The sequence below is a fragment of the Xyrauchen texanus genome, chromosome 10 (genome assembly GCF_025860055.1).
Source record: "Xyrauchen texanus isolate HMW12.3.18 chromosome 10, RBS_HiC_50CHRs, whole genome shotgun sequence".
Taxonomy (NCBI): Eukaryota; Metazoa; Chordata; class Actinopteri; order Cypriniformes; family Catostomidae; genus Xyrauchen; species Xyrauchen texanus.
The window spans coordinates 21,388,987-21,414,508 of record NC_068285.1 but is presented as its reverse complement, the minus strand read 5'-3'; the positions used below and the strand labels follow the sequence as shown (position 1 = coordinate 21,414,508).

Sequence of the window (25,522 nt, the reverse complement as noted above, 5' to 3'; positions counted from 1 at the left end):
ACAGAAAGCTGCTTGTACATATACAATACCAGAGAGTGAGATGCACACATGGATACTAATCTTTGCCTGATCTCCTGGGACTTGCTGGAATACCTGCAAAGCGACAAACACACTTCCGACAACGTGACCCCCCTCTTTCCCCCAAACATCTCTCTGAAATGGGTTCTAATGAGGCGCCGTGGGACTGGAATTCTCGTCACACAGACCTCAGTCCCCTGATTCTATAAGACAACTAAATGTCTGTTCACCAGATGGGCTACATAGTGCTCAATGTACCACATTGGGCTTCTACTCAATGTGCTTGTGAGCAGAACACTTGGAGACCATGTACTGAGTGAATTGGGTTAACAACAGCATCATCTGAGTAAATGTTAGAATCCATAGTACCCAGCTTTCACTTTGTAAAATGTACTGAGGTTTAAAGGGGTCATGAAATAGAAAATCAGAGAGACTGGCCTAGTGTGACCAACTATTTCTGAACACCAAAGGGGACCCATCTGGACTATTTTGAAGTTTTTTGTGCATATAGTATGCATTACACAGAAGTCTTTGACCGTTGTCATGTTTATTGCATCGCTTTTAAAAGACGCAGTGTCAAGTGGACTTCTTGTGAACCAGTCACAATACAATTCAAGTGTTGCAAATGAACTGTTATTGAATAATTAGGCAGATAAAAACACTTGGACTTGACTACGAAATCACGAGTAAATGGTTTAATTCATGAATATATTATGTCATGACTGTTTTGATAGTTATGGTGCTGAAGTGCTTGAGTGAACAGTTTAATATATTCGGATGCAAAGTCTGATGTGTATTATGTGTTTATTTTCTTCCGAATGGGTTTCTCATAAGTGTATTAATTCAAATAACCAAACTTTGTTGTAGGTAATGGGATTAATTAATTTAAAAAAAAGTAACAACTGTATTTTGTTGCAGTATGTACGTGGCAAAATTGTTCCACAACCAATCACACAAGGGCACTGAGAACCTGTGCTCTTAACTGATCTTCACATAGGCCATTTTCCTCTTCAGTGTGCTGCCAAGATTGAGGTTGAGACATGGTTTCTATTTCTAGTCAGAACAGACGGATTTTCCAGCAAGGTGACAGACAGCTCAGCTTTGGGAATCACAAACGGTGGTATTGGGAGTGAACTGGAAAAGGCTGGATTAATGGGAATGTATCAAGTGGGGGAAAAAAAGCACCTCTCCTACTTTCCTCCTTGCCCAACCTCCAAGAATCTATAGCCTGCCAAGTGCTCTTCACAACACAATGCAGCAAATAAAGTACACAAGATAAGGCCTTTTTTCCTTCTTTTTCTCTGCAAGTACACAGCTTTTGTGCTACAATCCAGGGGGAGGGTACAATGGCAGCAGCTTGGCATTGCAAATCTGTTCCTGGGCATTGATGGACGTCGCTGTGCTGGAACGTTCCCCCACAGCAGCTCGATCTCTGCAGTTTCTGCACAACTGCCTCCCCCCCTCGAGGTTGGGCCCTTAATTTCCTTTCATTAAAGTCCCCAGTTGAAAATGTTAATAAAAGCAGTGTCTAATTACAGAAGCATGTCTCCACAGCTCTATAGAAAATCATCAGGCTAATGCCAGTTTTTGCCATTCTCTTTTTGCTTTGAGACTGATTGATTATTTTGGAGCAGGATTTGTTTTGTTCTTTGCTCACAGTGATGGTGAATGCAAGAACTCATGGAGGTGGGTGGAATGATATCCATACCACGTCGTTGCTGAAATATTCGGAATCATTTGTATTTGGCAAATGCAATGATGGATGCTTACCAAACTGTCTGCGACTGGGAATTGTAAAACCAATTTGTATACCGATGACATACAGATGCCTTTTGTGGAGGCACTGATAAAAAGACTTATAAAAAAGACTTTATAAGTATATATTCTCCATTCTAAATCCCTTTTCTAAACTGTGAGCTTGGTAAACTGATGTTCCACTGCTCTACTTGCTGGCTAATGCCTTGGTGCCTGTTTATTTTAAGTGAAGGTCCCTTTTTAACAAACTCTGCTGACTTGCTTTTTCTTTCCCACTGACAATATTCACAGGATAAATGAGGACCTAGCCAAGGCATGGCTTACAGCAGCTGCTCAACAGACTTCAACTAGCGTGCAGTCTGGACCGCACATCTTCACCAGTATCTGTCAGGGTCACAAGCAATAGCTGCCCCAGCTCCAGCTGACAGGACACCTACAATAACCGTAATGCAACTCACTCATGTGTTAAATTACAGTCACATATTGTCTCCTTCCACCTCTGAGCCTGACAATTTTTTCCTGACAAGCAGGCTTTGCCTGGCACATAATTGCATTCGGTGAGTCAACCCTTCTCAAAAGGGGATGTTTAAAGGAAGAGAAGGAAAAAAAGGTGAAGGGAAAACCCGTAGCAGAAGTGCAGCACTGACAACGTCATTAGAGGAGAGGGTGCTGAACTTCAATTATCCTCATGTCGGCCATAATGAAGTTCCCCAGGTTGCCTTGTACACGCCCAGGTGTCCAGCGTACCATAATAGCTTGTATGCACATGACGTCACGTCACTTCCCAGGGCAGGAAGTGACTTTCTACATAGGAAACACTATCAGAAACTCAAAATGCCTAGGTTTTGCATAGTTCACGGTTGCTCAAATTGACCAAACCGAGAAACCACAAGGAGCTTTTATCGTGTGCCAAAAGTTGTTGTTCATAAAGGGGAAAATGCAAGAAATTTACACAAAAACGCTGGAAAAAATGGCCAACCTGCGTCTGCAGTCTGGATGAGCAGAGTCGGATAATGCTCATGTGTGCAGTGACCACTTCGACAAAGGTAAGTTAATTCAACTTATGTGTCAACATGTGTTTATGTAACATTAGCGGTTTCCATACTTTAACTATACAAAGTTATTGTTTTTTTCTATTCTTTGTTTGAGTTTGTACCCCTGTAACTGAACAAAAATATGTAACTATAGCAAAGCTATTTACAAAGTCTTAGCAGGCAAATGTAAATAACATGCCCTGCCATGAGCTGCGATGACTTCTCCGTCTTGTTCGCGATGACCCATGTCTTTAGTGGCGTTTCAGCGGACCTTTGAGAGTGGTTAACCAAATAACGTAAAGTTAACAACCGTAACGCTAACATTGAGAGGCACCACAGAGTTTAAATTTTGTTGCTAGGTTAATACACAGGACAAAAAAGAAATGCCACTCATCCGGGCGAAAACCAAACGACAGTCATTGTGGAGCACCTTGGTACTGAGGTAGCAAACAAGCTATTAAGGTTCTCTCTTCCGATCACAGAGACAGAAGAGGTTCCGAGAGCTTTTACCAGGTGCACTGACTCAATGGAATGTGATGGGTGGGAGTGTAGTGGGGGATGCCAGTGTTTTTGCTAAATAATGCCCTTGAGGGCAAATCCAGTCTTGGCCTTTCATTCACAGAGGACACTCGCACACTAGAAGAATTGCGGCCCACTTTCACCGAGAGGATAAGCGGCACTTCAGTCTTTAGAGTAAGTTGACCTGAGTGTGATCTGATCCCCTCTCACAGTCACATGTGATTTACAGCTGTGCCCAAAGCACAAGAGGCAGTGAAGAAGCCGTAAAGACTGCCATCTGCAATCAGAGAGCGACTTGTTGGGTGAGTAATGGCAGAAATTACCATAAAATAATTACAAAAAAATGTCACCTTGATTAAGGTGAATCTGCTGTTATCCTGCTGTTCCTTTTTTCCATATGGATCTCCACTTAAAATTGTTGAACTGAGCCATTAGGTCTAGAACAATGATTTAATCTGCAGCAGCCCACATAATGCGAAAAAAAACAAAAAAACTTGTAGAGCACACATTCACTCTCACGCTGTTTCCATCCCGCCGCAAAATTATAAAACGACAAGCTATAAAAGCTATAAAATCTCTTCCATGTAAATCTGAGTTTTTGCCCAACTAGCTGCAACAAAGTCAAGCAACAGCAGCATATTTTATGTAGGGAATAACACTGTGCAACCTCACTGGTATAAAATCCTAAATCTCATAACTGAACAGAAATAAATATCTTCTGATTGGATGTGGAACCAAATGTCTCATCGCTGTTGGTTAGGACATGGTGTCAGCTTTTTCTTTTATTTCTGCAGACCACAGTGCCAACTGACTCTACAGGAGTACCAATCTACTGACACCTTCAACAAGCTGGATGACTGACATGATGCAAATCACTAGCACACTTATGATAAGGACAAGCAGGTCCTGTCAGTCTTTGGTAGACAAGAGACCAATGCAGTAACAGTAGTCAGATGGTGGTAAGCAACTTATTTACAGATGCTATGCTAATATAAAATGAAAGGCATTGAAAAGGCAAACCATAAACACACACATTAAATAATTTTTTTAGATTTACTTCAGAGTGACATCGCAGGAGCAGCCAATACCAGACTGTCAAAATGACTGAAAAGACTTTATAACAAACTCAGTTTTATCATTTTAGAATGCTGGTTGACCCTACAAAAGATACAGGCAAACCATTAAAGGCAACACGAAACACAACCAATTTCAATTTCGTAATCTGATGCGTGTATGTGAAACAAATCATTACATGACAAAATATGCAGGAAGCGACTTTTATCCATCGGGAATTATTAAATTGTGAAAAGTGGACTTTACATACCAGAATTGAGCCAGGTGTTTGGAGAGGAGGCATTGGAAAAAAAGAGGACTTGGTGACATATTTTGAAAAAGTAAGAAATTTCAGATGTGGAGCAAGTTATTATGTTTGATCAGATCATGAAGACAAACTTTCTTCTTTGGAATCTGCATGAAGTAGGTAGGGTAATTTTTTATTTCATCTTGACTTTAAGATATTAGATAAGATGACATTACATTTGCGTAACAACCGAGACGTTCAACAGAGCCAACACTTCCCAAATAACTAATACATTTTTCAAAATGGTCCATTCAGCTTTCTCATTTCTACTCTGATGTACAAAAAGTGATCAGAAATTAATGATGAGTCTCAAACTCCTCCTGATTTCTTCATCTTACAGAATAGGAGAGAAAGGTCAATGTGGTGATGAAAGAAATGGCTTTTAACCATTTCTGAGCGAGATAGATGACTGCTACATGACCTTATCATGAGCTTTTCTTGATAGAATTAGTGTCATATCTAAAGACTGAATCCAAAGTTTTTTTTCTAGAGCTCTGCAACAAAAAGGTTAATCCAAGAGGCAATTATCTTTATTGGGCTTGGCCATCCATTAGAGTGCACAGAATCAATTAATCATTAGCCTGTTTTCAGCTCCATCAACAAGCTTCTAATAGGGTCAACTGTATAAGAGGCTTAAGGCCAAAGTATACTTGGCGCATCCGCGTTGCTGATTGCTCCTCGCACAGTATGTTTCACGTAAATTTCGTCATAAACCAGTCCGCATGGCGGACAGATTTTCTTGGCTCGTGGATGCGGTCCTTGTCTGAGCGCATCATTGGCAAATGTCCCGACCATTGACTCTACAAAAGTGTATCAAAAAAGTAGTTGTAGTGGGCATGCGAACGTATTCGCTCGCGGTCAGAATTGTATACACACAAAAGGCAAAGACAAATCGTCTTCATTGAAACGAACTGTCTGAAAGAACCTGACGAGCTCGCTGTACCACACGCAACAACAAACCCAGTGCGAGAGTCAAATTACTGTTTTGAACCGGGTCTTTGCAACGCGTTATTGAATGACGCTTCTCGGTTTCCACACACACGCGACTATTTTAAGCCTTCACGGCGTGCACAATATTTCAGTGCTACAAACTAACAACATCTCAGATGTAGATGCTCAGCAGTTCGGTTCAAATAAGAAGCTGTAATTAAACTGTAAATAAAAAGCGTGAGAGTTTAAAAGTTAAAGCTGTCATGGAAAGACTCACAGAGGCAGAGATATGAACTCAGTAGCAGGGTTTATTGAGCAGAGGATTGAAACTGTGATGTAAACATTGTGAGTAAATCCAGTTGAGCAGAGTGGCAAATAGCAGGTGAGTAATATCCAGACAGTGTATAGACACGATGAAAGAGATAACAATTTTATGATACTTTCAGGCAATAATGAAGACACAGGTATGTTTGACATAGTAGAAATGTCTGGAGTCTCAGAGATACTATCGATGAGAACAGGCAAAGAGTATGTGTGTGAAAGCGGGTATTTCTGCAGTCTTTGATTAGCCACTAATGATATGCAGGTGTGTGTAATCAGAACTCAGGGAGTGATGTGAAGGCAGTGACGAAATGTGCACGGTTGAGATATATTACTATATATTTCTATTATAATATATTACTATTATCATTTGTTTACAAATTATAATAATATTTAAGTTGAATGGGTTCCAAAAAGTGACTGTGTGAATGAAAAGTGAGCTGATATCTTACAACTAAATTAAACAAAAAAAAAAACAAAAAAAAGAGACCTGAATCCTTTAAAGTCCAGATACAAGTATACAAATGTTTACCAATATATATATATATATATATATATATGAGAGCAAGCTGATTCTGAAGATTCTGAAGAGCAGTACTAAATAAAAAAATATTTGATCTCTTATACTGGTATAAATTATGAAAGAGGTGTGAACATTTGAGTCAAAAGGGAATGCAAACTTATCTTCTCAACAATATACTGTATACTGTTTATTAAACCTCTGATTAATGGGTTATCAGCGGTTTCCTTTTCTTCGGCTTTCTATCTAAATCGAGCAATTCTGTGATTTGGTAACTAAAAACAGCCATTTTGCTCCTTAATGTTTCAGTTTAGGACCTAATGGCTCATAAATAATTTTTTTTAGTCTGGAGCCCTGCGTTTATGAAATGGCACATCCAAATTCAGATGCTCCAAAAGCGTATGCACATAGACACAAACTTAGAAATGCCCTAATAAGCCTAATTAGTCAACCTCTGACAGATTGACAAATTTAATTGCTGCATTGGACTATGCCACTGATAGCCTTGTTTAATGATATGTAGATAAACAAATTTATTTAATTCTAAAACAACTTTTTGTCATCAATGGCTAATCAATGCTTTACTTGTCTGCCACAATAATGTATAGTTTAATTATTAGTATTATTACATTTAATTCAGAATAATTATTATAATAATATATATATATATCAGAATCAGAATCAGCTTTATTGCCAAGTATGCTTACACATACAAGGAATTTGTCTTGGTGACAAGAGCTTCCAGTCTACAACAATACAAACAATACCAAAAACAGCAGCAAGACATAGGTAATTAAAAACAAAAAAGAACACAATATAAATAATTATACATATACGTACATACACTCACCTTCATACATACCCACATACACACACGTAGTGCAAATCTAATACAATCTGTATGTGTATATATATATATATATATATATATATATATACGGCTGTCAATCAGTTCAAAATAGAATTAATGAATTAATTGATCACATATATCAATATTTGCAGATCTGCAAATACTGATATATGTGATCAGTTAATTCATTAATTCTATTTTGAACTGATTGACAGCCGTAACATATACAGTATACATTTGGATAAACCAGTTGGTGTCTTTAAATCACCTGTTGATTTTTGGACACATCTCTAGTAAAAAATTAATTGAACTATGAATGTTTGCCTTTTTTAAACAAAAAAATAAAATACAATTATCTGCAACAATATATTATCCCACATATTTCCAGCAAAGAAAACTTTGGGTCAATTACTGGTTACTAGATTTAATTGAAACAGAGTTTCTTAATGTAGGGTAGAGAGCATTGTTTAGTGACAGTGAAAGCAAAGTGATATAAAAGTGAGGCCACTTGTACAGATGAAAGACAGAGTGGACATGCTCGACAAAATTGCAAGAAAATATGAATAAAACACAAAGTCTGAATAATTCATCACGTATTGCTGCCTGGGTTCCACATGAATGCCCACAGCAACTTTATGCTCTGGTCCTAAAGCATCAGGGTACCAAACCGCTGGAGTACATCAGAGAACCAGAGGGGAACATGGAGAGGAAAAGAAATGGAGCACTAAAATAACTGTGCTGGGTAACCATATAAACCACTTTAAGTGAAAAACACCCTCAAAGTCAGTTCACACACGAGCAAAAATACCTTGAAAGTACTAACATCAGATACCTAAGGATTTGTGACAGATAAGGACAGGAAAGAATATAAGGACATGTAAAATCTTAAAAAATACAAGTTTTGAGTGTCATAACTATCTGATCTCTATGGTGATGAAGAAGAATTCAGAGCACATGCTAAAAGCTTTTAAAGAAATGTTTGAAAATATGAGGCCCAGCCAAGCATATGGAAAGACTACAAGATTTATTATAAAAATAACAAGCATATCCGAAACTATTTAAGCACACTGAAACTCTGTCTCATAATGGTTGGAGGGGGATATGTGGGAATTTAATTTGAGACCTGATGAAATTAGAGGTGGGAAGCAATATCGATATGTTAAAGTATCGTGATATTTTTCATTGTGATTAGGGATGTCACAATGTGAATTTTTGATGGTACGATTGTCTGATAAAAAAAAAAAAAAAATTACGATTTCACGATTTCTATGATTACCTGCATATTTATTTATTATTATGCAACAATAAAACCCTCCACAAACATATCACTGCTTAATTTTTATTGCAGCATTTGTTAGGATATGCAGTTAATATATATATATATATATATATATATATATATATATATATATTATATATATATATATATATATATATATATATATTCCTACTTATAAGCTGAAAACAAGTAGGTAAAGTACTTGTATGTAAGTACGTGCAATTTTCTCTATCTGCCCTTTGACACAAAAATGTATTGTACCTTTTCAACAAAAAAGTATGTATACCCTTTCAATTAATAAAAATAGAATTTAATATAAATGAAAAATAAATAGCCAAAAACAAATATAACAATCCATTTGTTTAAAATAAAACAGTGTCAGGCTAGGTGAACCTTCTTTGTTTATTCAGTAATCTAACGTTCAGCCGGATAATCACTGCACTTTACGCTCACTGAAATATTATTAAAGTAGGAACAACTATTTGGAAGCATTGCATTCACAATATAAAGCTGAACCCCTCCTCTTTTAAACTTAAAATATACAACTCTTGGGATTTAGTTTCAATTCAGTATTTGACTTTACCAAAAGGCAAGTAGTACACTACATATAACTGCTGTGTTTGTAAAATGATTACGCTTCTTCGGCAGATACAACTCCGTTCAAGATCGTGTTGTTCCACCATGTTTTCAATTTGAGAGTTTCACGTGCACTAAAAGCAGGTAGTTAGACCCACACTGAAAGACACATTTTTAGTAACTTTTTAAAAATAGACATGGTTGGTTTTTTCCGGTTTTCACCTTAGCTTCCAAATTCTTACAGTTTAATAACCGTGACCATTTTAAATCGCGGTTAATCACGGACATCCCTACTTGTGATATTGTATCAATATTTGCACGTCATTTACATTTTTCCACATGAATATTAAGGAGATGGGGAAACAAAAATCTCTTTGCCAAATTGATCAAGGAATTCCACAACAGTCCCTGAAGGTGCAGTTATCATGCTTTACACACAATCACCCTACCTTACTAAAATATATTACGATTTTACAGTAGTGATATTAGCTGAGGTATTTTGACAAACATGTTAGTATTATATCAAATAGGCTAACCTTTTATGTAGAAGCAATTATACTTCTGCGCATTAAAATTTTGTTGTAATAAAGAATGTTTTTAAAGTGTTTAAGCTATTATACTATTTGTAAACAGGCACGTTTATATTAATTTAACAATGCATTTGGTGATTTGGAAACAGGTCTCTTACGTCCGATGAAGACGAATAAGAAACACTGAGTGAAATGTCATAATATATCATAGTGTTGAATCACAATACATCAAAAATAATGAAACATATTGTGACATAAATACCGATATTATATTGTCAGTTACCTTGTGATTCCCAGCCCTACGTGAAATAACTCCAGTTTTCTTTCCTGTGTTAACATATTTGAAATAAGTCAGGGTGGGGCATATCAAAGGCCTTGTCCATTATCTTTTAAATAGCCAATAGGTTTAGTTAGTAGTCAGAAGATGGTCAGTTTATACTTATTTCATTAGAAAAAAACTTGTAGAGTACATGATGAGTCATCAAATGTTTGGTCTTTTTTCCCAGAAAAGGGACACTATTAATTTGAAATTATAACTGCATAAAGATTCTTTTTTTCAAGTTTTAGAAATACACTAACAGACATGGACTAAAAGCCACATAACTCCAATGAAGTCTTTAAAATGTACAGAAAAATGTGCAGTGATACAAACTTGAGTAGCTCTAGAAGCAAAATGGTAAACCACAGTTATGATATCACATGAAATGGCATAAAGTTGCTGTACAACTAACATATTATAATAATTTCTTCAGAGCACTGAAACCAGTCATGGCTTCCAGGAGTGAAAGCCTGACAGTTTCAGATGAAACGCTGCCGAATCACACGGCTCACCTAGAGCTTATGTTAAACAGCTCTTTTTCTTTTAGGCAGCCCCAGACAAGATCAAATTCTGCCTGATGGGAACCTGAAAGGAGCGCCAGACTATATAAGGTTACAGGACAATGCATGTGACAAACAATCAGGTACTTCGCAATACCGAAGCATGTATGACTAAGCAGGGCTTGACATTAACGCTTGTCTGGGACAACAACAGAAAAAATATGGACAAGTGAAACTAACAAGGAGGGTGTCTGATCAGACAATTAAACAGAACAGAAGCTCAATATTGATTCTAGTGCACAGCTGACAAAGTTGGATCATCAATTTTTTTTTTTCAAAAAAGAACAATTACAAATATAAAGTTAATGTAACGCAAATGGCAGCACTTCACAAACGTCTTCCTTCAAGGTCAGGTAGTCCGAACCATGCAACATTTTTAGATCACTGGAATACTGAAGCGTAACTGTTAAAATGTTTTGGACCAAATTACTTAAGTCTTCGGTCAAGTAAAAAATCAGTTTTATTTAGCAGTACCTGCTAAACTTGATCCTTTCACAATGACCACCTTTACACGCATTTAAGAAAGTAATAGAAAGTAGAAAGCTGCGTTCTGAAAAGTCATGTAAACTATGATGCTGTTTTCCTTATGCCTTTTTAGGTTTCAAGAGAAAGGGGTTAAACACCTGCAGTTGAAGTCAGAAGTTTACATACACCTTAGCCAAATACATTTAAACTCAGTTTTTCACAATTCCTGACATTTAATCGTAGAAAACATTCCCTGTCTTAGGTTAGTTAGGATCACTACTTTAATTTTCAGAATGTGAAATAAAATAATAAAAGTAGAGAATTATTTCAGTTTTTATTTCTTTCATCACATTCCCAGTGGGTCAGAAGTTTACACACACTTTCTTAGTATTTGGTAGTATTGCCTTTAAATTGTTTAACTTGGGTCAAACGTTTTGGGTAGCTTTCCACAAGCTTCTCACAATAAGTTGCTGGAATTTTAGACCATTCCTCCACAGAACTGGTGCAACCGAATCAGGTTTGTAGGCCTCCTTGCTCGCACATGCTTTTTCAGTTCTGCCCACAAGTTTTCTCTCAGATTGAGGTCAGGGCTTCGAGATGACCACTCCAATATCTTGAATTTGTTGTCCTTAAGTTATTTTGCCACAGCTTTGGAGGTGTGTTTGGGGTCATTGTCCATTTGGAAGACCAATTTGCTACTGAGCTTTAACTTCCTGGCTGATGTCTTGATATGTTGCTTCAATATATCCACATAACATTCTTTCCTCATTATGCTATCTATTTTGTGAAGTGCACCATTCCCTCCTGCAGCAAAGCACCCCCCACAAAATGATGCTCCCATGCTTCATGGTTGGGATAGTGTTCTTTTGCTTGCAAACCTCACCCTTTTTCCACCAAACATACGATGGTCATTATAGCCAAACAGTTCAATTTCTGACTAGAGGACATTTCTACAAAAAGTAGGGTGGCCCCGACCAAAGATTTTCCTAGTCGACTAGTAGGCGTTAGATTAAGCCATTAGTCAACTAGTTGTTGAATGTTTATATTATTTTAATTACATAAATATATATATATATTTTTTTAGGGGGGGCATTAGAAAATGGTTTGAGTTCCAGGGCTGAGAAATAATGTTATAAGTATATGTTTTGATGGATACTTGCCTGACGGTAAAAAATTTTGGACCACTTAATTATTTTAACTGCTTTTCGTTTTGTTTGGAGTGCAATTTGGATTTAGAAATGTATTTCATTAAAGTTTTTCATGTTTTCATTAATTTCATTTTCAATGCAAAATCAGTAAAGCAAGAATATTCACCGATCCCTCAGCCAGGGGTTTGCCAATGTAATTGGATATTGCGATATATATATATATATATATATATATATATATATATATATATATATATATATATATATATCGTGAAGGAGGGAACACATTTTTAATTTAGAATTTATTCACACACGATGTATTTTTCCGGACAACGATATACCCATCCGGAAGAGAATGCACGGATGAAGTAAGGTCTTTGCCAGAGAGATGTTTCACAACTGTTGTAAAGCCATCTTTCAAAAAGTTGAACAACAATTGCACTTAATTTTTGTCCAGTTTAATTAGAATTTTTTATTAAAATAAATACAAAATAAAGTTCATTTATTGAGTTTCAACTTTATTGTGTAGGCTTAACCCTAACCCTGCTTACCGAACATTACCCCATAGTACCACATTAGCATCCAACCAGCATTCGTTGGTTTACTGTGGAGTTTTCTTTTTCTGTGACCAACCAACCAATCAAAACTTGGTCGACCAAGACTTTTCTCATCGACTAATGTTTGGTAGACTATTAGGGGGCAGCCCTACCAAAAAGTCAAAAGATCTTTGTCCCCATGTGCACTTGCGGACTGTAGTCTGGCTTTTATATGGTGGTTTTGGAGCAGTGGCTTCTTCTTTGCTGAGCAGACTTTCAAGATATGTCGATATAGGACTCATTTTACTGTAAATATAGATACTTGTCTACCTGTTTCCTCCAGCATCTTCACAAGGTCCTTTTCTGTTCTTCTGGGATTGATTTGCATTTATCGCTTGGCTGATTTCTTATGTTTTTCCCATGATGTCAAGCAAGTTTGAAGGTAGGCCTTAAAATACATCCACAGGTACACCTCCAATTCAGTACACCTCCTAACAGAAGCTAATTGCCTAAAGGCAATTGAAATAATATTTTGGAAATTATTATTCACAAGTTCGAATTTGACTCCAGGTGTGGTTGACTCCAGTGAGGCTTCCAAAGCAACCAATTGGCCCGGTTGCTATGGTGGGTAGAGTCACGTTGGGTTAACCTCCTCGTGGTCACTATAATGTGGTTCTCGCTCTCAGTGGGGCACATGGCGAGTTGTGCGTGGATGCCGCATAGAATAGCGTGAAGCCTCTTTATCATTGTCTGCCAACTCCACGGCAATGCGTTCAACAAGCCATGTGATAAGATTGACGGTCTCAGACGTGGAGGCAACTGAGATACGTCCCCCGCCACCCAGACTGAGGGAGTCACTACGCTACCACGAGTACCTAAAACGCATTCGGAATTGGGCATGCCAAATTGGGGAGAAAAGTGGAGAAAAAAAATAAATAAAATACAAAGTTTTAATGACTTCAACCTAAGTGTATAAACTTCTGACTTCAACTGTAGGTTTCTCATGGAGAATGCAGCTTCTGTAGCCAAGTGGCATTATTACAGTTTTTAAAAGTGCGCATGTGCATAAACAGATCTGATATCAAACGTCATAGAACAGAGCCCTACGCCATAATCAACAAGTCAATGTAACGGAAAGAATTTAATATTTCTAGTAGTACAGATTTTTTTTTTTTTTGTTGCCATAATCGCCCAACCGATTTCACATTCAGCATTTTCAACCCTATAAACCTATGGCTCAGATCCATCCTTCAATTTAAGTCTGAGATTTTTTGCCTCCCATTGTGTCATCCACCAGGTGAAAATTGTGATTACTTAGTCACAGCACACCTCTCACAACTAGCTGTTCCATTGTTACACTCCAAAATTGACTACTTTCCTTATTTGATCAAATCCTTAACCGAATTATGAGCAATAGCAGTAGGGATGTTTGCCTTTGCTAGCACCACTAATAACTAGTAAACTCCAAAACTTAAACAGATGGATAAGCACTCATAATGCAAGACTAACCGGTTTGTCATGTGATTCATGTAGAAATGCTTTTGCAACAAATAATGCATGCCCTCAAAAGAACCCCACAAGTTAATCCAGTCCTTTTGAGAGAAAATCTCTTACATTAAGCTTTCTCAGCTTGTCGAAATTCCATCAGTACCCCCTGCTTTTTTGCACAACAGCGACAGCTCAGGCAGTGAACCATGAAGTGTCATGGAATCCCACAAACAAGAGTCGCCAGTGTCTTTGTGCAGCCTTTGTTTGATGCCTTTCAGAATTCAAAAGCTATGGCAGAAATCAGGCTTGTTTCACTGTTGTGGATTGGAGTTCTGAGGGAAAAACACGTGAAGTCTGGAGGGGGAGGGTGAAGTTGTTTCTGAGCTTTTGGCAGAGAAAGGAGGTTCAGGGGGTTCCTGTGGGAGGATGAGAAGGGGCCGCGGTGTCAACAAGGCACAGGCTGCGAAAGAATCTGAGCAAACTTTCGTACAAAGGAGCCCCTCAGCGACCGGGGGCAAGAGAGCCATTACTCTGGAGAGGTAGTCAAATCAAACCATAAAATGGTTTGGGCACGAGCCATTAGATCAGCTAGTACTGAAACAAAACTCTTTCTATAGCAGCCCCCCTACTGTCCTATCCAGTCTACCAGCAGTCTTGCATACATGACACAAATATTTCGGAGATGTACAGCTTTATTTAACCACCCCCTTTAAATGCCTCAGAACGGAGCCTGACCATCAATGAAACATTTTTGTTTTCACTTCTCACAGTAATAAAACGGGCGAAAAGTGAGTGTTTTGTTTCAACAAGGCCAATGCTCAGTGTGACAGTGATGGATTCCGTGAGATTCTAATAAAAGACAACAGGTCTTTTGCGAATTACCCTGAAGCTGTAAAAAACACCCTAACCACCGGACAAACTCTTTGATGCCCAAAGGCAAAAGTAGACCAATAGTGCTGTCTGTGGGCACACTGATGAGCCCAATTCATCAGGTATAAGGTGTGATCCAAGAAGCCACAGAGTCATTCAGCTAGGACATTCAAAGCAATGCAAATACACCTACTTTATGCTCTCTCTCATTTACACACATACACTTAAGTAAATCCCTCATCAGGATAATGGGACTGAATCACAGGCTTTTCATGCATTCATCTTAAACTGCAGCAATAAGGCAAATATCCTTTCACAAAAGAGACTGGTATTCGCTGCAGAGAATAAACAAACCTTATTTACCCCCACATCAAAATGCATTAATATCAGCTATCATCTCATTTAATTTCTCTGAGAGTCCATCCAGAGCTCAAATTGGCATTGAAGAGAAATCTATTCAGCATAAATGTATTTACAGCCAAAATAAGCAGTTCTGAATAAATTGATTTTGTCATACGGGATGCCTTTTCAAAAACATTTGCGACTAAAATTACAAAAAAATCTTCCATTTACACAGTTTCTTTGCTGTGGCTATATAAAAACGTTAACAATATGTATGTTTTCATCGACAACTATTCAGCAGCAAGTGAATCTGCAATATTTAACCAGAGATTGCCATTAGAATTGAAAGTAACATGATCAAAAGACTAGTTACCATAAAGTAATGGCAAAACTTTCTATTGCGTTGACTTGGATGAATGCACAAGATAAAAACATGCACAGCACAACCAATTCAGTGCAATTGACAATTGCAATGCTTATGAACTGGTTCTTTACATGAATCAATCCATAAAACACACACAAACTCACAAGTTCTGTTTAATCAGTCTTGTGAACTTAATGGTCAAATCAGTGCAACTGTGGGTGCGATCTCATCTTTCATGTTGTTTGTTAGCTTCTTATCACGAATAAACTCTCCCGTTGCTATGTGCGTGGGTTTGTGAAAGAATTTCAGGATTGTAGTTTAATTCGGGCACAAATGGTCATGTGTTTCATACAGCTGGTTTGCAAACAGTTGTGTTTGTGCACTTAACTCTAGTCTTTGTTCCCAAATCTATCTTTGGCATGCACCACTGCTCTGCTGTGATTTAAACTGAACTCAGAATCGATTCTGATTCTTTTCAGAATCGTTCAAGTATGTATCGCGATGCATCACTGAAACGATTTTTCCCAATAGCTCTAGCGCCCAACCGCATGCACGTACCGTCAAATGGAGTATACTTTGACAGGCTTGCATTCTACTGTACACAGAGTTTGAGCGTTCAAATCAAAATTTACGTCTACTTTAGGCTGATCTGCAGACGGTGAAAGCCACAGCAGTATAAGAATTTCACCTCTGAGAGCTGGATTAAAAGGATGTGGCTAATACTCATGGCTAATGGTCATGGGGGAGACCAGCATCCTCAGAACATCCCAGCCAATCACATTTTTTCAGCTGCCACATTACCAGACAAATATCAAGACTCTCTTTTTGGTCAACTTTAGTTTTGGTCAATTTACATTTGGCACAGTTGATTTTGGAACTCAAAAAACATATTTTCCTTTGGTATCAAATTATAAAAATATAATTATATATTATATTACATTATGCAATAGTCAAATATTTCTGTCCTAATTTCTAAACTTCACATGATATTTTAATGATCTTTGATAAACCCACTAGCCCTTATTTCAAAACATGAAATAAAGCAAAACTTTTGAGATTTAATTTCATTATTTTATCACTCCACAGAAATAGAGTAAGCATGCATTTCCTCGGTGTTATTAACATGGCATGAACAGGAATAATTTCACATGATCGTTAAATGAAAGTGAAAATGGAGTGCTTTGTTTTCACCATCAAAGTTTATATTTGTTTGTTAATATTTTTGTGGGAGTTTGTTGCGAGCCTCTGCTGGCGCACGCAACTTGAGAAGCACTTGCTCTTCTGGACAAGAGCTGCTCCGGTTGACATCAACGGTGTGGCTCAGAGTTCAACTGAATGACACACAAAAGCACCATTCATGGCATTTAAGCTGAATATTCACTTAAAATTCCCATATTTGGGCATTCAAATATATTTCTCAAATAACCGCGGTTAGATAAAATAAGACAATCAATTAATAATCGCGACTAGTACGTTGTGGACCAATGACGTTTGATGTTATTGCCGCACAACCTGCAACGTAGGCACCATATTTGATTTGAGAGCTGCAGCGAAGGTTAATATTATCAGTGAATAATTACATTTTGGTATATTAAAAATCACACAAAGCTATAATATGGCTTCAAAAGACTTGGAATACAGTGCACAAGTCTTTTGGATTACTTTTTGGTGATTTGATGTCCTTTTTGGAGCTGTGCTTGACAGACCCTTGTCACTATGAACTTCAGTTGTAAACTATGAACTTCAATTGTGGGACAAATCTATGAAGTCCATTCAAAAATAGTTTTAGTTACTGAAAAACTATACCTTTAATGTTTAATATTGAGAAATATCACTAAACTCTCTCATAGCTTTACCTCCGAAATACCGGTCAGTCAGTCAGGAGGCCTACCATTTTTTCAGAGCACTTGATATCCATGTACATATTTATGTCTCCATTGTAACTCAAAATCACATACCTTCCCAGAAGTTCCACTTGACCATCAACCAATCATTTCCCTGCTCTGCAAATTCCTTTCAAAAGGATGTGATTGGCCACTTGCCACCTGCTGCGCTCTTGGCGAGGAACATGCTTGTCATACTCTACACCCCACTTATTAATTCATAGTCTTAAGAAACACATTGACAGGCTCTGAATAAAATTCATATTCTTGTTTTTTCATTTCCTATAGGACCAGCTTCCATAAAGCAAAAATGTATCTCATAGTATCCAATTGTTCAGCATGAAATATTAGATTCATCTTAAATCAAACTTGTCAATCAGTTATAGATTTAATACAATGTTTTGCCTGAAGAACAGCAGTTCAGGCTGGGGTAGTATGTGTAATAGTGCTACTGTGGCCGTTTCTGAATCAGTCTGTTGGTTGGTTGGTTTGTTTTTTGGCTGGGGGGAATGTTTCTGTGGTAATCCCTCTGAAAGAGGGGCAATGAGTAGGGGGACTGCACTCTCAGACAGGGATGGATAAGGAGGGGTGGTGACCACCCACACAAAATGCAGAAGATACCTGGGACAAAACGTAGGACTTGACTTGTCTAACACGGATTTAATCTTTCAGTAGAAAAAAGTCATTAAATTATAGCTAAAACCTTCAAAGTAAACAAAAACTTACACAAATTACCTCCTATTTAGCATCCGATTAAAACAACTGATTCTATGATCTGATAAAGGCTGACTAAGCCCTAGCATATTATGCACAGAAATATATAATCAACTAACAGTAATTAAGTAGAACTCTATTCTGGCTAATTATCCCACATTAGCATTTTACACACAAGCATGGGCCAGTACTACATTGGAGTGAGGTGATATCATGAAAAATTCATGATTTATTAATGTGACAACAACAGAAACAAATAACATAATCTGTGGGGTTGAGCAATTGTACAGATAATAGCAGTGTCTAATGCTAAACTAACTAAACTGTTGTGTTCACTCCAGTAACTTCAGTGGCAAAAGTTACTGTAAATTGTAACATTTTTGTAAATTGTAAACCTCTAATACAGAGCTCCCACTCCTTTTGACCAATTAATTTCTGTGACCTTTCCAGGCTTTCATGAAAACTAGACAGACTTTTAAAAATAATTTTAAAGAGATCGCACACACAGCGAGTAATTTCTAGCCAAGAGCAAAGCTAGAAAAGTTATATAAAATTTATAAATAAATTCCCTGAATGTTTTTATGACTCTGGGAACCCTGGTAAAAACACAGGCACCTACAGAAACCCACCAGTATCAAACCACAAAAATGTGTTAACATTTTCATCATCATTTGTAGAAATGATTTTCGCAACTTGATTTCAATAGGTGATAAAATCTCACCTCTTTTTTTGGAAAAAAGGGCTATGTAAATAAGAAAGATGAGACATTAAATTCTGGTCATTGCAGTGTCCTTAAAAGCCCCTTACAACTCCCTTAGGAACATGGTTAATAAAGTCTGGAATATCTAGCTAGGAATTAAAGTGCAAAAAACACACATAATCTTATTACAGTAGCCTATGAAAAAACTTTAGACATTGAAAATATTACCTTTCTGTATCTGTGCAGGGATTTATTTTCCAGGAATCAGGATTTTGTGAAGAGTTTTAAGATAATGACAGAGTGGAGTTCTGGACACCAGACTGAATATCCTTTGCGGCGGAGGGATTTGAAATCATTTCCTTCATCTGTATGAGATCAATGTGACAACTTCCACAAATCACATTGCGGCAGATTGGATTTCCTCTACTCATCCAGCTGGGGTAGTGGCCAGTGCTGTGCTTTGTGACTAAGTACTGAAGAAATCTATTGTTTAATAATGCTTGGCACTGCTTGGTAAATTCCAAACCATGGCATGATGGAATTTCATTCGAAGGGCCAAGTCTACACTAAAAGTTTGGCAAGCTCACTGTCGGACCACCAGTGCCTGAAGCCATTAGTTATTTTAAAAACTGGAAAATCATCCAGTCTAAATGGTACCAACCATAAAAGGCTCAAATCCCTTTAGATAAGAGGGATGCAGATGAATTTATTGATTGGAGACTTCTAATGCCATGGAAACTTGGCCAAGATTTAAAAAAGGAAGGTAGTTTGTCAAATGGTGAACTATAAGACCTCGATTCACCTGGTATTAAGATGCATTCTGAGTGATCCGATAGCTTAAATTTCAACTGCAACTTAGTGAAATGGCATGCCGGTCCTTTCGCACTTTTTTGTCTTTGTTGCCCTTTAATTTCATACAGTAACACATTGACATAGTAATTGGTGCATGTTGTCATGAAATCAGAGACCCTCCCCTCGAACACAAGTGATCACTGGAGATGTATTGAAGTGACCACATGTAAACAGCGATATGTCTTGCCTAACCAAATATAATCAGATCAGCCCAAATGCCAGATTGATCTCACAATTAAATCAGAGACCAAAGATTGACTGTTATTAAGCTGAAATTGATCTGCGCTTACTGAAACACTGCCCCCAGTGGCCAAAGCAGTAAGTGTTGCTGGGTGTATGGGCATGTATGAGCAATATTTTCCAGGTGAAATGTCCATGGAGGAGTGCCAAAAGAGAGTTGTTTTCAGCTGTACAGACTGTTATATAGTGAAGAGGAAAGTATATTTTATAAAGTTTACCCCACAAGACAAACCCCATAACTAAACCTAAATAAAAGTAATTATGTTAGTGGGATGTGCAACTTTCGAATCACGCACCACTGACTATACAAAAGTGATTACTTTCTGGTTTCAACACAAGATCTGATCCCTGGTCTCCCACGCTGTTGATGCAAAGTGCTTCTGGTCACACCACAGGAGAACGCAAAAATACTGGTGCTGATGTATTACAGAAGATGGGACTTGTCAGTGAGTCAGCATAATGTGGCCAATCCGAAGGTACTGGAACTCTTGAAAACATGACGATTTTGTGTGGTCATGTTGGAGATGCATCTAAATCCCAGGTGTAAATGGCTTAACGGCATAGGCATCACCCATAAATAAAAATTGCTCACCCTCATTTTGAGTCAAACGCTAAAGTATTTCTTCTGGAGCACAAAAGAAAAAGTTTTCATGTTTCCTTCTTCCAGAAAATGAAGGTGTATGAGAATGAGGGGCTGTCAACCTCCAAAAGGGCAAAAGCACCATAAAAGCAGTATAAAAGTACTCCATATAACTAATACCCAATATTCCAAGTTTTCAGAATTCAAATCACAGCTTTGTGTGAAGAACAGACTTAAGTCACTATGCACTGAAAATCTTGGTTGACAGCTGTGGTCAACATTCACAAATCAACATATAGAAAGTGATCATGGGCATTCTTCTAATTCATTATTGCATTACACAGAAGAAAGAAAGTGCTTCAAGTTTGAAATGACATGATGGGAAGTAAATTTTTGGGTGAGCTTTTCCTTCAACCAAATAACATAATTTTTTCCAACCAAAAAAATAATAAATTAAAAAAAAATTGCAGCCAATTTTCAGCTGGGGCGTTTTTGCATGGCTCAGCTTGCTCTCGTTCCAAACAGCTGTCCTGCCTAAAACACACACACACACACACACATTTACTTCCCAATTTCCAGCACAAATTCTTGCTGAGAAGCACCTCAGCAGCATCATAAGAGGGAGATATTTTTGGTGCCAAAAATATCTACACACCGACTGACATTCATGCCATGACTAACCAGGATTGGGCTACAGTAAGACAAAGAGCACTGACTTCCTCTAGATGCCGTGTCTGAAATCCCATTAATGAGCACTCAGGCTGTTTTCAAGTGATATCTGCCAGGTAATTACTCACACAACATACTGTGCAATCACCTGTGAATTCTATTGGATTGTGATTCAAGTTGTTTAACTTTGTCATCTGTTCACATTTAGGAGACAGATCAGGGAAGTTAGATCTAGATTACTGATTTATCAGAAATCACACTCATTTGTAGACAGGAAGAATAGCGGCTGATCTACTTATAAATGTGCTAACATTTGATGACAAGAAAAGATTACAATTATAGCTATTTACACATGGTCAGCTTTCTAATTACACACAAAGACAAGGTCATGCACCCTTTTTCTCTGTTGAGATAGGTGCTATTTTTCAAGCATATGAAACGTGTCCAAACATATATCATCTGAGACCAGGGTGAAATTCCCTTGGTGGAAGTGGCTTAAAGGGAACCTAAAAATGAAACTTCGATCATTTACTTCCCCTCATGCTGTGTATGACGACTTTGTTTTGGAACATAAAGATTTTTGGAAGAATATATCAGCGCTCTAGGTCCTCACAATGCAAGTGAATGGTACCAAAATGTTTAAGCTCCAAAAGTACAAGAAGGCAGGATGAAAGTAAACCATATGGCTTCAGTGGTTTAATCCATGTCTTCAGAATCGATCTGATAAGTGTAGGGGAGAAACAGATCAATATTTCAGTCATTTTATACTATAAATCTGCACTTTCACTTTCTTTTTCTTGTGATTCACGTTCTTTATGCATATCACCACCTACTGGGCAAGGAGAATTTGTAGAAAAAAAAAGGACTTTAAAATTTTGATCAGTTTCTCACCCACATCTATGATATTGCTTCTGAAGGTATATATATTTAACAACTGGATTCTTACAGATAACATTTATGCAGCTTTTATGTGATTTTCTGGAGCTTCAAAATGTTACCCATTCCCTTGTATCGTGAGAATATCCAGAGCTGAATGTGTCATCTAACAATCTTTGTTTGTGTTCCACAGAAGAAAGTCATACACATCTGGGATGACATGAGCATGAGAAAATGATGAGAGAATGTTCTTTTATGGGTGAACTATCCCTTTAATCTGACTGGGATGAGTAATTGAAATGGCATATAAAAAAGGAGACGAGATTACAGCTCAATAATATACCCGAGGTTGTGTCAAACATGTCAATGTCTCTTCTAATGCAATAGAAAATGTACCAAAGTAACCGTAGTTTCCCAAAACACTCAAGTACAACCATTATAAATTAATATGGGTATCTCCTATAGAGATTAAGCAGCTTTCCCAATCTTTTTGTGATATTAAATGTATCTTTATGATAAATTGCCTTAGTTTTACTGTGACAATATGTTGTTGTGTATGGTATTTTGTGGAAAGTATGGTTACCATTTCGCGCAACAAGAGCAAAAGCAGAACTGTACTCAGAACTCACTTGTCATACTCGGCGTTGTCCTTGTCACAGCGCGCGTCCTTGTGTTTCTGCCAGTCTTTTCCATGTTTGCACGTTGTGAGAAGCACTACATCCTCCGCGTTATGAACATGATACAAGGCATTCCTCGTGTCCGAGCCGATGCCGGTCAGATAGCGCTTCCCCTTAAACACTAGCATATATTTTCTAAAAGGTGGAATGGTGTTATATTTCAAATACCCCCTCTCCCCACCGGTCCTTGGGTGCTCCTTGGAGAACAGAGGGATGGACACGTCAAAGTTGGGTCTGAAGTTCTCCGTGCCGATGCTCGCTTTGGCCAGCATGGCCTGACCGATGTCAAAGCCCAAGTCTTCCGTGTAATCGGGCCATGTGCCTGAATACAAATTAAATATGAGGTGATTCCTACCATTGTTCCACAGAGGCAAGCCCTGCACCTTGGTTCTGAGATTGTGCACATATTGTGGAGACAACTGGTCTCGGTCCAGTGTGTCCAAGCTCAGGACGAACAGACACGCTTGGCCAGGGTCTGATGTGTAAAACCTAGAGCCCTCGATGGTGGATAAAATGTTCTGATAACTTTCTGAGATTTTCTCTCCCTTCTGCTGAGGGTACACGTACACTTTGAATCCGTTTCTTTGACACTGGGAGAAATCAAAACACGATTGCATGCGACACTTCTTGCCCTTGTAAACGCTCGAGCTACCGTCTCTCTTTTGCCTGGGCGATATGTGAACGTTGTATTCCTCCGTGTCGGAATGATCCCACGGGCTGAAGTGTTGTAAGGGATCCGAGAAGTGTGGCCACGGCTGGTCGGGACGATTATATCCATTGCGGCTCCGGTCATGCCGGCTCCTGGACCCCGTGGGCGCCGGACCTCCAAAGTAAAAGAGCACAATTAGAAACGCGCCAGTCACGAGCGAGATCAGATATCGTTTTTTGGCCTGCATGTGTCCTGAAGGCCAGATCGCGTTGTTTGCAAATAAATCTCGAGCTCTTGGAAGTTTGTCTTTCACCACCACCTCCTCCTGCTGTAGTACTGCTCCGCCATCTTCCAGCCTGCGAGGATTTACAACTCACGTCTTCCCTCTTCTTCTGCAGATTCCGATCACCTAGCAAGCGATTGATCCAGCGCATGTGGGCGATTTTACATCGGTTTCCTCGCTCTCCCTCGTCTGTCTAGTTGCAACATTTCACGGTGTATCTGTAGCAGTTTACAGTGCCTGTGAAGTCAGAAGCCGCATTATAAACACAGTCAGGTAAGCTTACACGCCGATTTAGTTTGCAACCCGGTAAAAGAATACAAACGCAACGTGTGTTTACAGGACACGCGCTAGAAAAATGCGTCGTACGGTCCGTCTCGCGGTGAAGAGTTATGACACTGACTCCTGGAGTTTGCCGTCGGAGAGCAGTTGGGTCCCACTGGAAAGATGGAAAGTGGCTAATAACACAACGACTGAGGTTTATCACCGCTGTATGTGGCGTTTCCAAAACAGACGTCCAGCCTAAGCAAAATCCTACCGCTCGCAATATAACGTAATTTACTTCCAAAACAACGATGTAAAGTGTATGGGGAAACGGGGCAGATCACCGATACGACGGTAACCTCACGAATCCCTGCATTTCTATTCCTGTGCTCTCCGCGTACCTTCACACACGCAAGATTTCCTCTTCGTCGGAACACCGGGTCTGGAAAGGGAGGTTTCCCTTTTTACACGAATACAAATAGGTGTGTTTCACAGGATGTTTGCTTAACAAATCAATTTAACTGAGTTCCTAGATCCGCGAGACCAGTCACCTATTGCTCAGTTGTTCCGATTGTTACTCTGTTACATTCCAATCCCGATACGACGCCAGCATGCGTGACGTCCCTTGATGGTGCTTCGTGCGTTTTCATTGGACAAGGGAACCAGATGAGGCGGGGCTTCTACGGCACCCATTCATTCCCAGTGCAGAGCGTCGCGGATGGACTTTGAAGCAATTGCACATTAAAACGGCAAACTTTTTTGATCTTGAGGTTTTTGTTTTTTAAACTTCACCTCCACGGTATAATTTAGCCATAATTGTTTTAGAGCCAGATTTGTTCGACCAAAGTCACTGCTTTAATTATAATGCACTACACCAAAAGCACATTCATTTAATTTCTGATTTATTTGTATTTATTTTTAAATAAAGTCAGGCCAAATTCAGTTTTAGAGTTTTATCAAAAACAGATTTTAAAAACCTTATACAGTATTATAAACATTATTTGATTACATTTGAACATAGTTCTACTATTAAAATGGCCATGGAATATGGCATGTTTTCAAACAAATAACCAATATTTCCATGACAGTAAAAATAGCAGAAATCTGGAAAAATGAATAACTTCCCCTTTCTCTGTTACATAGCAAGGTCCGATGTCCAGTCTGTAGAGCTGTTTCATAGATAAATGAGAGAAATCAATCAGCTGACCGACTGAATGGAACATGCCAAGTAAGGAAACAAGGATTCCGGTGTTGCTATCACTACCAATGGGTTTTTAAATGTATACCAGGAGCATTAATGTTCCTTCCACACCCTTCTGATTTTAAAGGGATAGTTGCAAGTGCACATGCAAGT

General features: G+C 38.3%; 1 protein-coding gene across 1 annotated transcript in view; it reads right to left on the bottom strand.

Moving 5' to 3' along the window:
• The window catches only part of LOC127650534 (exostosin-1b-like), a 117,294-nt gene extending 92,563 nt beyond the window's left edge, over window positions 1-24,731 (bottom strand). Inside the window, 1 exon segment of the mRNA XM_052135998.1 lies at window positions 22,928-24,731. Within this exon segment, the coding sequence (XP_051991958.1) occupies window positions 22,928-23,871 (944 nt within the window). The 5' untranslated portion in view covers window positions 23,872-24,731.
• Window positions 24,732-25,522: the final 791 nt, after the last annotated feature.